Source organism: Geotrypetes seraphini, chromosome 3 (genome assembly GCF_902459505.1).
Source record: "Geotrypetes seraphini chromosome 3, aGeoSer1.1, whole genome shotgun sequence".
NCBI classification, from domain to species: domain Eukaryota; kingdom Metazoa; phylum Chordata; class Amphibia; order Gymnophiona; family Dermophiidae; genus Geotrypetes; species Geotrypetes seraphini.
In genome coordinates, this window is record NC_047086.1 from 57,352,524 (window position 1) to 57,366,095 (window position 13,572).

General features: G+C 44.8%; 1 protein-coding gene across 5 annotated transcripts in view; it reads right to left on the reverse strand.

Moving 5' to 3' along the window:
• The window catches only part of ADGRB3 (adhesion G protein-coupled receptor B3), a 1,500,610-nt gene that overhangs the window by 890,011 nt on the left and 597,027 nt on the right, over nucleotides 1-13,572 (reverse strand). For all 5 annotated transcript variants that reach the window (XM_033937354.1, XM_033937350.1, XM_033937352.1 and 2 more), the window contains one exon: nucleotides 11,871-12,035. In XM_033937354.1, the coding sequence (XP_033793245.1) occupies nucleotides 11,871-12,035 (165 nt within the window). The remainder of the gene's footprint in view (nucleotides 1-11,870; nucleotides 12,036-13,572) is intronic.

A 13,572-nucleotide genomic window follows, 5' to 3' on the forward strand; every position in this document is an offset into this window, starting at 1 on the left:
CTGCCAATGATCTTAGGGGAGGGTTCCAGCGGGTGGAATTGGGCATCCCTCCTGCCAAGGTATGTCTTGGGGATGGGGATGGCGGCTGGAGGAATTGGGCACTCCTCCTGCCACAAACATTTGGGGTGGGGGCAGCTTTAGGTGTTCTGGCAGGAGGGACTGGGCATCCCTTCTGCCAGGGGATGTCTGGGGGGGGGGTGGTTCCCTGCCACTGCCACCAAACTGATTGCAACAGGGAGATATCCTTGCCGCAATCAGCTCAGCGGCAATGCGATTATCTAACCGGAACCTGTGACATGGATGCCAAATAGAGAATTGTGGTGGTTAGGCAGGTTTAGGTGTCTGTGAGGACAGATGTGATTCTATATATGACACCTGTATACGATTTTAAAAAGCCGCTTAGGCTGCTTCTGAGATCGATCATCCTACACAAAATCTGACCCTTCTGGTCCAATCTGTTAGTACATTGGCATTGCCATGTGCTAACTGATTAGTGCAGGCTTAGCATGTGAACCCTTAATAGCTACAAAATAGGTGGTAAGGGCTCATGCACCAATTTTTGGCAACATCATTAATGCATAATTTGTTATTTCCTGGGGCTATAGTAGAAATGGCTTTAGTGTGTAGGAAAGACATGCTAAGGACACTTTCAACACTTAACACAATGTGGAAGGGAGATGCACACAGGGAGTAAGGGGAATGGGGGCTTGTATACTGTCTTTTAATGGCATTGGCATTTCAAAGCTGACATTCAAGGTGGTGAGCGGGAGGATTTAGTGACTTGCCCAGGGTCACAGGCAGCAGCACTGGGATTTGATCTCACCACCTCTGGGTGCAGGGGCAGCCGTGCTAACAGTAAGCCACACCTCCCCCCACTTTTAAAGGATGTTTCTGTGAGTAGAAATACATTTTCAAAGTTCAGGTAAAGGCATACATATATATTCGCTGCATGTGCAAATTTGTATGTGCACCCTTGTTACATTTTTTATTTTTTAAAGTATGCATTTCGGTTTTCTGTAAAAAAAAAAAAAATGATTGCCTAAACAAATTTGCAGGTGTTTGGGTAGTTGCGCTGGGACAACTAGCAATAATGTAGACACATCAGTACTTGTAGATAGTCATAAAATTACTCCCGAGAGAGCCAGTGGCCTGCCCAAGAGCTGAGGGGAAAAGAAGAGCAGAAATCATATCCTGGAAAAAAATGTAAATGATAATATCAAACAATACCATCTGCTTTTCTAGCTGAAACTCTCTCCATTTCTAAGGGAAACAAATACTGTATATCCATTAAACATGCATGCAGGCGCATTCTGGATATTCTTACTGTCTATGGGCTCCTTTTACAAAAGTGCGCTAGCATTTTTAGTGCACGCAGTGGATTAGCATGCGCTCGCTGAAAAATTAACGCCTGCTCAAAAGGAGACGGTAGAGGCTAGGGCGCAAGGCAATTTAGCGCAACGCTATTCCGCGCGTTAAGGCCCTAACACACCTTTGTAAAAGGAGCCCTATGTTTACCACCTCTAATATGATTTAAGCACCACATTTATTGATGGGGGAAGAGAAGATAATATTAAGGACAAGGCTTGCCTTTCACTGCATTACCCCTCCTAGCAACTGAAACAATTTTTTTTTTTTTTTTTTTGTTTCGCCTATGGGGTTTATCAATAGATGGAGCCCCTGTGACCCCAATCTGCTGCTTTCGCTGATGCATCCTCCCACTCAGTCTTCGATCCACTATTCCCTCTACTCTCCTCCGTCGTGGTCTCCCAATCCACTGCTCTTTTTCTTAGGCTCGGAGCTGCAGTCACCTTCTACCTGTTCTCAAGTCTTTGTTTGCTGCTGCTTCTGTTCTTTGTACTCAATCTGACAGCACAGCTTCGTCCTCCATTCTTTCTGGCCTGATCTTTTACGGCATTGTGTTGGCATATGCTGGAAATTTTATACTGTGTTGGTAGATGCTAGAACTTTTGCAAAAAATAAAAAATAAAAAAATTGTGCTTTTGATACAATTTCTATCCCATTCCAACAATGGATCTTCGCTTATGGAAATTAAATAAGAATTGCCTTGTGCTGTCTGTTTCTGTTTGTTGTGATTGAAATTTTGTGTTATTAATATTTTATTTCTGCATTATTGCTTGCAGGTGGCCTTGTGGATTATGATACTCTTTTTTTTTTTTTTAATATCTTTTATGCTGTGCCTCACTGGAGCTGTCTTGGCGATGCAGCAGGTAAAAATTGACATAAACAAAACATTATTACTTAGAAGGATTTTAGAATAAAATATGAACCCTGGGCCAAATACTATACAATATTTACGGCCTCTTTTACAAAGCCACGCTAGCGGCTGCCGCGTGGCAACAGCCCCGAAGCCCTTTAAATCTCTATGGGCTTCGGGGCCATTAGCGCAGCGCAGCCGCTAGCGCAGCTTTGTAAAAGAGGCCGTTAGTGCATGAGGATAATTTATGTTTTTGAGAAGCAAAGGTAGCCCTAAAACTGTAGAACCCCCCCCCCCCCAAAAAAAAAAAAAAAAAAATAACCCCCCCCCCATAAAAACCCACTTGTAAAAGCCCACTTTAGATATGTTATAGAGTTTGGCACTGAGATGACCAGTTCCCCTTGTATTATATTAAAGGCTTTGATGAATGTGGTACCTTTTATAAAATATGTGTGAGGACAGGCAGGAGTACATATGTATTTAACTGAGTATACAGTAGAAGTGAATAAGGCCTTCATATGCTAGTAGAAAAATGAATGGTATGAACTCAGCAGTGTCCACATAGAAATACCAGCAGTCCCACATGGAAGTGGTAATTTCAGAACTTCCAAGTAGAAGTGGTGTTGTTTCTACATATTGTGTGGCCATTTTACAAAACTATAGAGCCATTTTATTAGAAACATAGAAACATGATGGCAGATAAAAGCCAAATTGCCCATCTAGTCTGCCCATCCGCAAAAACCATTATCTTTCTCTCTCTGAGACATCCCATGTGCCTATCCCACACCTTCTTGAATTCAGATACAGTCTCCATCTCCACCACTTCTTCCAGGAAACTGTTCCACGCATCTACCACCTTTTCTGTAAAAAAGTATTTCCTAAGATTACTCTTGAGCCTATTACCTCTTAACTTCATCCTATGCCCTCTCATTCCAGAGCTTCCTTTCAATTGAAAGAGACTCCTCATGCACATTTATGCCACATAGATATTTAAACATCTCAATCATATCTCCCCTCTCCTTCCTTTCCTCCAAAGTATACATATTGAGATCTTTAAGTCTGTCCCTATATGCCTTATGAAGAAGACCACACACTATTTTAGTAGCCTTCCTCTGGACCAACTCAATCCTTTTTACATCTTTTTGAAGGTGTGGTCTCCAGAATTGTACACAATACTCTAAATCAGTGTTCTTCAACCTTTTTACACCTATGGACCAGCGGAAATAAAATAATTATTTTGTGGACCGGCAAACTAATAAGACTGAAATTTTTAAAAACCCCATTGCCGCCCCATCCCCATGAGCTCGGTCCCATTAACCATTTGATCCCATCCGCACAAGCCTCAAATAGTTATGATTTTATAATGAACATATTTTATTAAAGTATAAAAAGAAACAATATTCTGTACAATTGTCATTTTATAAATATAAATAATACAGGGCAAGGATCAACAAAACCCCCGTCTCCCATCCCCTTCACATATATCCCCTCTACTATCAAGAAAACTGAATAAGCCAAATTATTACAGAATGCTACACAAATATCATACTAACAGAATACCACAGTCACACATGGCAGGAATGGTGTTAGGGGAGTGGAGCTAGGGCAACTGCCTCCTGGTCAGAGAGAGCCCTAAGCCAGCTGGAAGCTAAAGACGCACTGCCTGGGCTTTGCACTCCCCAGTTATGTCTAACATCAGCTCTAGCAGGATACATATTTTAAATCTGATATATTCTAATCACAATATAGAAATAAAATTATTTTTTTCTACCTTTTGTCGTCTCTGGTTTCTGCTTTCATCTTCTTTTCACTCTCTTCCATCCAGCATCTGCCCTCTGTCTCTTCAATCCAGCATCTGCCTTTTCCATCCACTGTCTGCCCTCTACCCCTCCCCCTTCCATATGGTATCTGCGTTCTTTCTATGCCCCTCTCTACTACACCAGATCTAGCATCTTTGTCCCTCTTTCCTTATTTTTCATCTGATCCCCCTTCCCAGCATCAATCTCTTTCTACTTTGTCATTTATCTGTCTCTCCCCTTTTCCTCATCTGATCTCTCCATTCCATCCTGACTCCTTCCCCTCCTCTAATCTCCCTGCCAGCTGTTTCCTTCCAATGTTCCTCCTCCCCTGTCCAGCAGTACCTTCTCCTTTTCTTCCTCCCCTTATCCAACAGTAATTCTCATCCCTTCCCCTTCTCCCCTGTCAGCAGTAGCCCCTTCCCCTCCCTTGTCCAGGAGTACCCCTTCTCCCTTTCCTCCTCCTCTTATCCAACAGTAACTCTCGTCCCTTCCCTTTCCCTTCTCCCCTGTCAGCAGTAGCCCTTTCCCCTCCCTTGTCCAGGAGTACCCCTACTCCCTTCCCTCCTTCCCTCTCCAGCAAATGTTTCCTCGATGTAGGCTAGCGGCAGCTCTGTGTGCTTTTAACTTCGGCACACAGCTGCCCCTAAGCAGTATTTTAGCGTGGTTTCATGAGGCAGCCTCGGGGCCTTTGGTAGGCCGGCCCGCTTTGATGATGCAATGTGGGCCGGCCTATCAAAGGCCCCGAGGCTGCCTCATGAAACCGCGGCTAAAATACTGCTTAGGGGCAGCTGTGTGCCGAAGTTAAAAGCACACAAAGCTGCCCCTGCTTGTCTGGGGGTGCGGAGACATACGCGGCAGGAGTAGGAGGTGGCAGGCAGGAGTGTTGGCATAGCGACGGCAACAGGAAGTTGCACGTCAGCTGACGCCGGCACTTTTTGCTGTGGCTGGGGACCCGAATCCTTTGCGGACCGGCAACATTTTTTTGCGGACCGACACCGGTCTGCGGACCGGCGGTTGAAGAACTGTGCTCTAAATGAGGTCTCACCAGTCTTATTCTGGGGCATTAATACCTCCTTTTTTCTACTAGCCTTACCTCTTCCTATGCACCCTAGCATCCTTCTAGCTTTCACCGCCACCTTTTCAACATGTTTGGCCACCTTAAGATCATCACATACAATCCCACCCAAGTCCCGCTCTTCTGTCGTGCACAAAGGTTCTTCACCCCCTAAACTGTACTGTTCCTTTGGCTTTTTGCAGCCCAAATGCATGACCTTACATTTTTTAGCATTCAATTTTAGCTGCCAAATTTCACACCATTCTTCAAGCTTTGTTAGGATCTGGGTTTAGCACATTGAAATACTGGCTTTTGCTGCACGCTAAATCCACTATGTTTTGGGAACATTTTCTCTCTTTTTTTATTGCAGGTTGTGCATTAAATGTTACCTTGAACATAAACTACTGTGCATTAGCCAATTAGCAAGTATTAAGTATAACATATTAGCTAGTTAATGCTTCCACAATCTCTTTTTGCCCATGCTATACCCCTCGGACATAGGGTGTTACTAAAGGGTGTTAAGCCCTTAACACGCAGTTGGTATGAGGTAACAGGCTACCAAGGAAATGTATTAGGAGTTAACATAAGAACATAAGAATTGCCACTGCTGAGTCAGACCAGTGGTCCATCATGCCCAGCAGTCCGCTCACGCGGCGGCCCTCTGGTGTAAGACCAGCACCCTGAGACTGCCCTACCAGCGCACATTCTTGTTCAGCAGAAACTTGTCTAACTTTGTCTTGAATCCTTGGAGGGTGTTTTCCCCTATAACAGCCTCTGGAAAAGCATTCCAGCTTTCTACCACTCTCTGGGTGAAGAAGAACTTCCTTATGTTTGTACGGAATCTATCCCCTTTCAACTTTAGAGAGTGCCCTCTTGTTCTCCCCACCTTGGAGAGGGTGAACAACATGTCCTTATCTACTAAGTCTATTCCCTTCAATACCTTGAATGTTTCGATCATGTCCCCTCTCAATCTCCTCTGTTCGAGGGAGAAGAGGCCCAGTTTCTCTAATCTTTCGCTGTACGGCACCTCCTCCAGCCCCTTAACCATCTTAGTTGCTCTTCTCTGGACCCTTTTGAGTAGTACAGTGTCCTTCTTCATGTACGGCGACCAGAGCTGGACGCAGTACTCCAGGTGAGGGCGTACCATGGCCCAGTACAGCGGCATGATAACCTTCTCTGATCTGTTCGTGATTCCCTTCTTTATCATTCCTAGTATTCTGTTTGCCATTTTTGCTGCCGCCGCACATTGTGCAGACGGCTTCATCGACTTGTCGATCAGAACTCCCAAGTCCCTTTCTTGGGAGGTCTCTCCAAGTACTGCCCCGGACATCCTGTATTCGTGCATGAGATTTTTATTACCGACATGCATCACTTTACACTTATCCACGTTGAACCTCATCTGTCATGTCGATGCCCATTCCTCGAGCTTGATTATGTCACGTTGCAGATCTTCGCAATCCCCCTGCGTCTTTACTACTCTGAATAACTTTGTATCATCCGCAAATGTAATCACCTCGCTCGTCGTACCTATGTCCAGATCATTTATAAAGATGTTAAAGAGCACGGGTTGAAGCACCAAGCCCTACGGCACCCCACTAGTGACGCTCTTCCAGTCCAAGTATTGTCCATTTACCCCCCACTCTCTGTTTCCTATGCTCCAGCCAGTTTTTAATTCACGTGAATATTTCACCCTTAATTCCATGGCTTGCAATTTTCTGAAGTAGTCGTTCATGCGGAACCTTGTTGAACGCCTTCTGAAAATCCAGATGTCGACCGGATCGCCCTTGTCTATCTGTCTGTTTATTCCCTCAAAGAAGTGCAGCAAGTTCGTCAAACACGATCTGCCTTTGCTAAAACCGTGCTGTAGTTTGCCTATTACCATGTGTTAGCCCATGTTTTAGTGATTTTTTTTCTTATTTTATTTATTTTAATTTTGGAAGCAGTACTAAACAATAGTGAAATTCTTTTCTTAAACCCTTGTGAATAGCCCTGGCTGAAATTAATATTTGTTTAACACCTATCCATGGGATAGATTCACTAAGCTCACCGATCATGTCCCAACCAGTTTGTGAGCTTTTTCCGACCCCAAAACGATTCACTAACCTTCTACCCGATCCGATCTGCACCTGATCCAATCTGCACATGCAAATGAGGAGAAATGGCATGCATAAGTAGGAAGGCAGCAATTCACTAAACAGAAGTTGGAACACCGATTGGGCTTGCCGATCCAAAATTTAGCAACTGCTGAGGACCAGTCACTCACATCCTTGCCGACTGTTTGCTCTTTGCCACCCCGAAATCCCAGCCCTGTAGCTCTGAAATCCCAGTATAAAAAAAGTAAAGCCATCAAAATAAAACATCTCCCTTATGCAAAAAGCACCCTGCTCTCTGTTCTCTGCTGTCTGCTGCCCTGCCTCTCTGCGAGTCCGTGGCTTTAACCCACGGTTTTAACCCATGGGTTTAAAGCTTGGCTGCAATATTATGGCATATTCTGTTCTGTTCCCCTGCAAAGTGTGTTCTGATCCAGTGATTCTTGTGGGGCCAGCAAATGCAACCACCTGTCCTCCTTTTGTTTTGACCTCAAGCTTGTGCAGAGAGCAGGCACATGCGTGGATCACATCTACAGGCAAAGAGAATGGTCTGCGCATGCGTCTGGATCGCTCTGGAGTGATCCATGGGGTTGGTAAGGGGTGTGCATCCGATCACTTCATTTGCATGAGGATGCTGTAGTGAATCGGTCGCCTGCCAAGACTCGGCCATAGATTGCCCACAGATCACCCAGATCGTTGAGGTTTAGTGAATCTAGGCCCAGGGCTCTGAGCTTCACAAAACTCCATATACATGTGTTCACTCTGAGGGACATTTTTGATGTGATGTCTAAATCCAAGTTTTGATATTTTGCAGAAGACACGCAAAATCCCAGTAGCGAATGTGCCTATTTTCATAACTGCAAAACGTCTCTTCTTTTTTCATAAATGGATGTTTGTCCACTGTGCATCTATCTTTTTGAACCATTTTTGAAAATATAACAGAGCAAGTGATTGAGATCTAAGAGGGGCCAGCATTTTTACTAGACTGGCCACACAAACATCCCAGCAGAGCAGCGGGGCATCATAGGGAGCACATTGTAGTGCATTTCACATAAAAGGTCCCAGGTACACATCTTGCCACAACCTCCTTATGGTGTATGGTGAGCCGTCCAAAACCCACCCAAAACATAGTAGACCCAACTGTACACCACCCCAATAGCTCTTATGGCGGCAAGTGTCACCTCACATGTGGGATTTGGGTGGAGTTTGTAAGACTCACAGATTCCACCATAAATGTAATGGCTAGAGTGAAATATGGCCCTGAGCCCCCATCCTATGGTTGACTACACTGTCCACCAGGCTACTCCAGGAACATGCTTGCTGCTCTACTAGGACTACCCATAACATCTGAAGCTGTCATACAGGCAGATATGTATTGTTTCATTTATATCTTTGAGGGTGGGAGGGGGTCAGTGACCACTGGAAGAGTATGGGTGTCATGCTGAAGTGGTCATATGGTCAGTTTGGGCACTTTTTTGGAAGAAAACCATTCAAGTCATAAGCCCAACCTAGTCCTGCCCTCAGCATACCTCAAACACATCCCCTTGAGATTTAGACAAACTACTAATCAAAAGTATAGATATCTGTCTAGAAAATAGGTTTGGAAATAGCGAATTGGAAGGATTTGGTGAGAAAAATGTCCATCTCTCCCCTTTATGATACTTTTTGGAAGCACCTGGAAGATGGCCTAAGACCCTGATTGGCCCAGATACCTAAGGCCCCTCCCATCAGAAGGACTTAAAATATCCAGGCCAATTGGAGCCTTAGGCCCCTCCCCAGTGCATCCCAGGATTCACAGAGAAGGGGAAGGCCCAGCCATTTTGAAGAGGCAAGCCTCCTGGCAATAGGGAATGGGAATCCTTCTTGCTGGCTTCTATAACAAGGCATGGGGGAGGGGCTGGGTGTTGCTTGAGATTGGGGGGTCTGAGCTGACCCTCCCAGCCCACCAGCCAACCAGGGCTTTCTTTTGGAGTCTTGATGGTGAGGTGGTGGGAGGGGGGAATCTTTATATAGGGTGTGGGGTTTCGGGGGGAGTGTGAGAGAGTACCAGGAAGAGAGTCGGGGGCAGTGTCATGGGGGGGGTGCAGGTGGCCTGGATGCACAATCAGGTTACTGAGGCAGGAGGCAGTGGGCATCCCACCTGTCTCTCTGGGTGTATCACCATTGCGGGGGTGGCTGTCATCATCAGGGGGTTCAGGGATCCACAGTGCGACTCCTGTGGTCAGAAGGGGGTAGCTGGCATGACTTTTTTTTTTTTTTTAAATGAGGACAGATATTGTGCATGGGTAACACACACAACATCTGTGTTCATAGAAAAGAAAAAGGTTTCCTGCCCCGAACAGTTGCTGAGTGGAAGGAGGCTGCTTCGGGGCTTCCTCTGCCTCTCAGAAATTTGGGCTTCCCCTTCAGGCTCTGCACATGTATAAGAGTCACCCTCACTATGATTCATTGATGGGATTGGATGGGGATTATGACGAACCTCCGCTCAAATCATTTGCATGCAAATTTGTTTGAGCATCAGTCGCTTTTTTGGAATCGGCCAAAAATTGAACCGCAATGGACCCACATGGTCTTACTGACTGTTTAGTGCATCTAGGCCTTTAGAGTGTGTTTTTATGGGTGGAGTTTTGCAGTGTGATGGCTTCTAAGCAGCAGCAGATTACGGAGAAGGTTGCTGTGAATTCTCAGCACTGCATAGTTAAAAGATGACAGGACACATCGGTGAAGGTTTTGGGGTATGGGTCAGCATCATCCTCGGGGATGGGGTGGAAATCAGGGATCTGCAAGGGGTGGGTTTTCCAAGGATACAGGGGGTCGAGGACAATGCTAGATACACTCCTTTACTTCAGGCACAGCCTGGAAATCCTTTTTCAAAATCCAAGAACCGAGTGTGGACTGTTGAGGATCCAGTATTCGCAGTGGCCAAGTCTGCAGTGTCCGCCTTGGATTCTGAGTTTATCTTGTGAGACTGGTTTGGTTTTGCTTGGCTGGGTGATACAGTTTTAGGGCTTCTACTTCTTTGGAAGTTCAAGGTGGGGGTAGTAAGTCTTCGGAGTAGAAATTGTGGAACAATACATAAATGGAGCATTTGTGTCATGTGGTGAAACGCAGTTGAGAAAGCTAAGCGCAAGGAGCGAATGAGTATTTTTTTTTTTTGTATTGTACTGAGAAAAACAATTAGAAAATTAATGAGGGTGCCTGCTGAGCTGAGGCAGAGTAATACAAGAAAGCAGCCAAAGACTATGAATGCACTCTGCTACTGCAGCCAGCCTGCACATAGAGCACTTTGCTCTGAGCAACTACCAAGTCACTGCTAAAATCTTTCATATCACCGATAAAAACCGGCTAAAAGCCAACCATAGACCGCAGTGTTATTCTGCAGATTAACAGATGGAATGCAGATTCAGTGTCTGCCTTAGCCATCAACACGCCTGACCCCAATGGAAGAAACCTGTCTGAAGCACAATCAAAAGATGCATATTGGACTGTGCAAAATTCCCAACCCACACTTTATGTTCACACCCAGAGATCAGAGGTGGCTTTCCTAAGTCTACATAGTTAATAATGGTTTAAGAACTTTTCTCCAAGGAACTTGTTTTCTAGACATATTTTAATCCTCGCTGGGCTAACTGCCTTGGATCACTTCATCTGGCAACAAATTCCATCTCTTAATTCTGCATTTAGAAGTAAAATAGTTTCTTTGATTTCTTTAAACGTGCTGCCTATTTTCATGGAGTGTCCCCCTAGTCATGACTGTTTGAATGGGTAAATAACTTATCTCTATTTACCTGTTCTACCTCCTCTTGAGAATGTACAGTATGAGATCCATCATATCTGCTCTCAGCCACCTCTTCCCCAAATTGTATCCAACTGCTTATTCTGAGGAAATGCTGCCATCCTTGCAGTTTTTATACTGATCAGAATGTTATATATTTACAGTGGAACCTTAGTTTACGAGCATAATTTGTTCCAGAAGCATGCAGGTAAACCAAAATACTCATATATCAAAGCGAGTTTCCCCATAGGAAATAATGGAAACTCGCTTTGATACGTTCCCACCCCCCTCCCCTGAGGCCAGCGGCACTGCTCCCCCCCATTCGCAAAGACCCCCCCTCCATGCAAACTGGCACCCCCCGCCCGAACAACTTAAACTTACCCCCCTGTCTGGCACCGGCACGCAGCCCACAGGAGGTGCCAGTGCCGCTAGAAGATCTTCCTGCTTCTGCCGGCCTTGAGCATGCTCAAGGACTTCTAATTCTCCCTCTCGTCGAGATTCTCGGAGATCTCCGAGAATCTCAGTGAGAGGGAGAATTAGAAGTCCTTGAGCATGCGCAGATGCATGCTCAAAGCCGGCAGAAGCAGAAAGATCTTCTAGCGGCACCGGCACATCCAGTGGGCTGCGTGCCAGTGCCAGATGGGGGGGGTAAGTTTAAGTTGTTCGGGCGGGGGGTGCCGGTTCACACGGGGGGGGCGGTTCCAGCGGGGGGCCTTTGTGAGCAGAGGGGAACGATGCTGGTTATCGGTGGGGGGGGGGGGGGTGCTAGCAAATGGAGTCAACACTCAGTTTGCGAGACAAGTTTTGCAAGAATGTTTTGCTCGTCTTGCAAAACACTCACAAACTGGGTTACTCGCAATTGACTGTATTTATCATTTTTTTATATTTATATATTTTTTTTCATTTAAAAATAAATCTGCTGTCATTTCTTTCTCACCAGGACATCTGAGTTCATTGCATCTTCTGACTTCTTCACCAGTTCCTTCACACTGCTGCCCTGTCACAGAGGCACCTTGACAAATACGTATACGTCTTTCCCAACCACCATCACATGATTTGGAACATCCACTCCAGTGACCCCATTGGTTCCATTGGCCATTTGCTATAAGACAGAATATCATAATTAAAGTTTCTCTGGTTAATTATATTAAAAAATACATTTACATCCTAATTCTATTTAGAACGCTCAAAGTTGCAACTAAAAAATTTGAGTGCGCTCCCAAATTGGGCATGCAATTTAATTATTTAATGAGCCAATTAGCACTGATAATTGGTTGCTATCAATTGGCACTAATTGGAACTAATTAGAATTTACTCATACATCTTTTTGGAAAGACGTGCGTGTAAATCTTTCTTCACAGATCTGAAAAGGAGCTTGGCCATGGGAGGGGCATGGACAGATAATGAGTGTTCTATGATTTGCATGCATTGTTATAGAATTTAGAGAATTCGGTAATCTACAGCAGGGTTCAATTGATGTTGATCTCTGTGCTAAACAGTGCCCAACTTGGAGCACCATTTATAAACTTGGAGCGTTTAGCATGTTTTTGTTTTTTTTTGTGGTGGAGGGGGGTGCCCTTCAGCTCTTCATTTCTAAATTATAATATATATTTGGAAATCTTAAATAGAACTGTTCCATATACAAAACACAAATAGGCAACAATTAATTTTACAGTGTTTACCTTAGATGAATTTGAGGGATAATTTTTAAGATGTGGTAGAAGTTGAGTTCATAACCTACAGTATCTCAGTACCATAGGTTAATGACTTCCGCAGTATTTGAATAACACAACATGTGATCAACTTTGCAAGCTGTAGCATTTGTATGGCCTGGGGCATTTGTCCTCTAATCCAGTGGTTCTCAACCACCAGGCCAATCGGGTTTTCAGGCTAGCCCTAATGAATATGCATGAGAGAGATTTACATATAATGGAGGTGACAGGCATGCAAATCTGCTCCATGCATATTCATTAGGGCTATCCTGAAAACCCGATTGGCCTGGTGGTCCTCCAGGAAAGGGTTGGGAACCACTGCTCTAACCCATGGTCTGAAAACCTGAGCTGCATTTTAAGGGGCCAAAGAATAATAAAAAAAAGTGTCCCCCTTCCCTTTGAAGACACCCTTCAAAGAACCCCTGCCTAAGGTACCCTTGAACTCCTCCCCTACCTATTCAACACATTTCCCCTTCTGAATTCCCGCTTGATCTTCAGAAGAATCCACCTTTGCTCCCAAGACCCTTTGCTCTTCTGTAGACCACCCTGGGCCTACCTGGTCAAAATTCTGGTGTCTAGTCGGTTCAGAGAAAGAGCGATCCTCAGACATTCCTTTTCCTAAATGTGCTGGAAAACCCTAGTGCTAGTTCTGTGGTACTACTACTGGGGGTCAAGTTGCAGTATAAGGGCTAAAAGCCTTGAGGAAAGGTATCTCTTCAGGAAGAATGCATTTGAGGGGACCTTAGGGAGTTAGTGTCAGTGAATATTGGCGCTGACCAGCCATTCTTTAACCATCTAGGATAGGGGCAGTCCGGGACAATGTGTAGGCTGCTACTTATCCAGTTAGCAACAATACTCAACAAAAAGGCTATCCTAACTTTATCTGCTGAGTTAACCATTCACTTTCTGAATATTGGCATGTGCCAA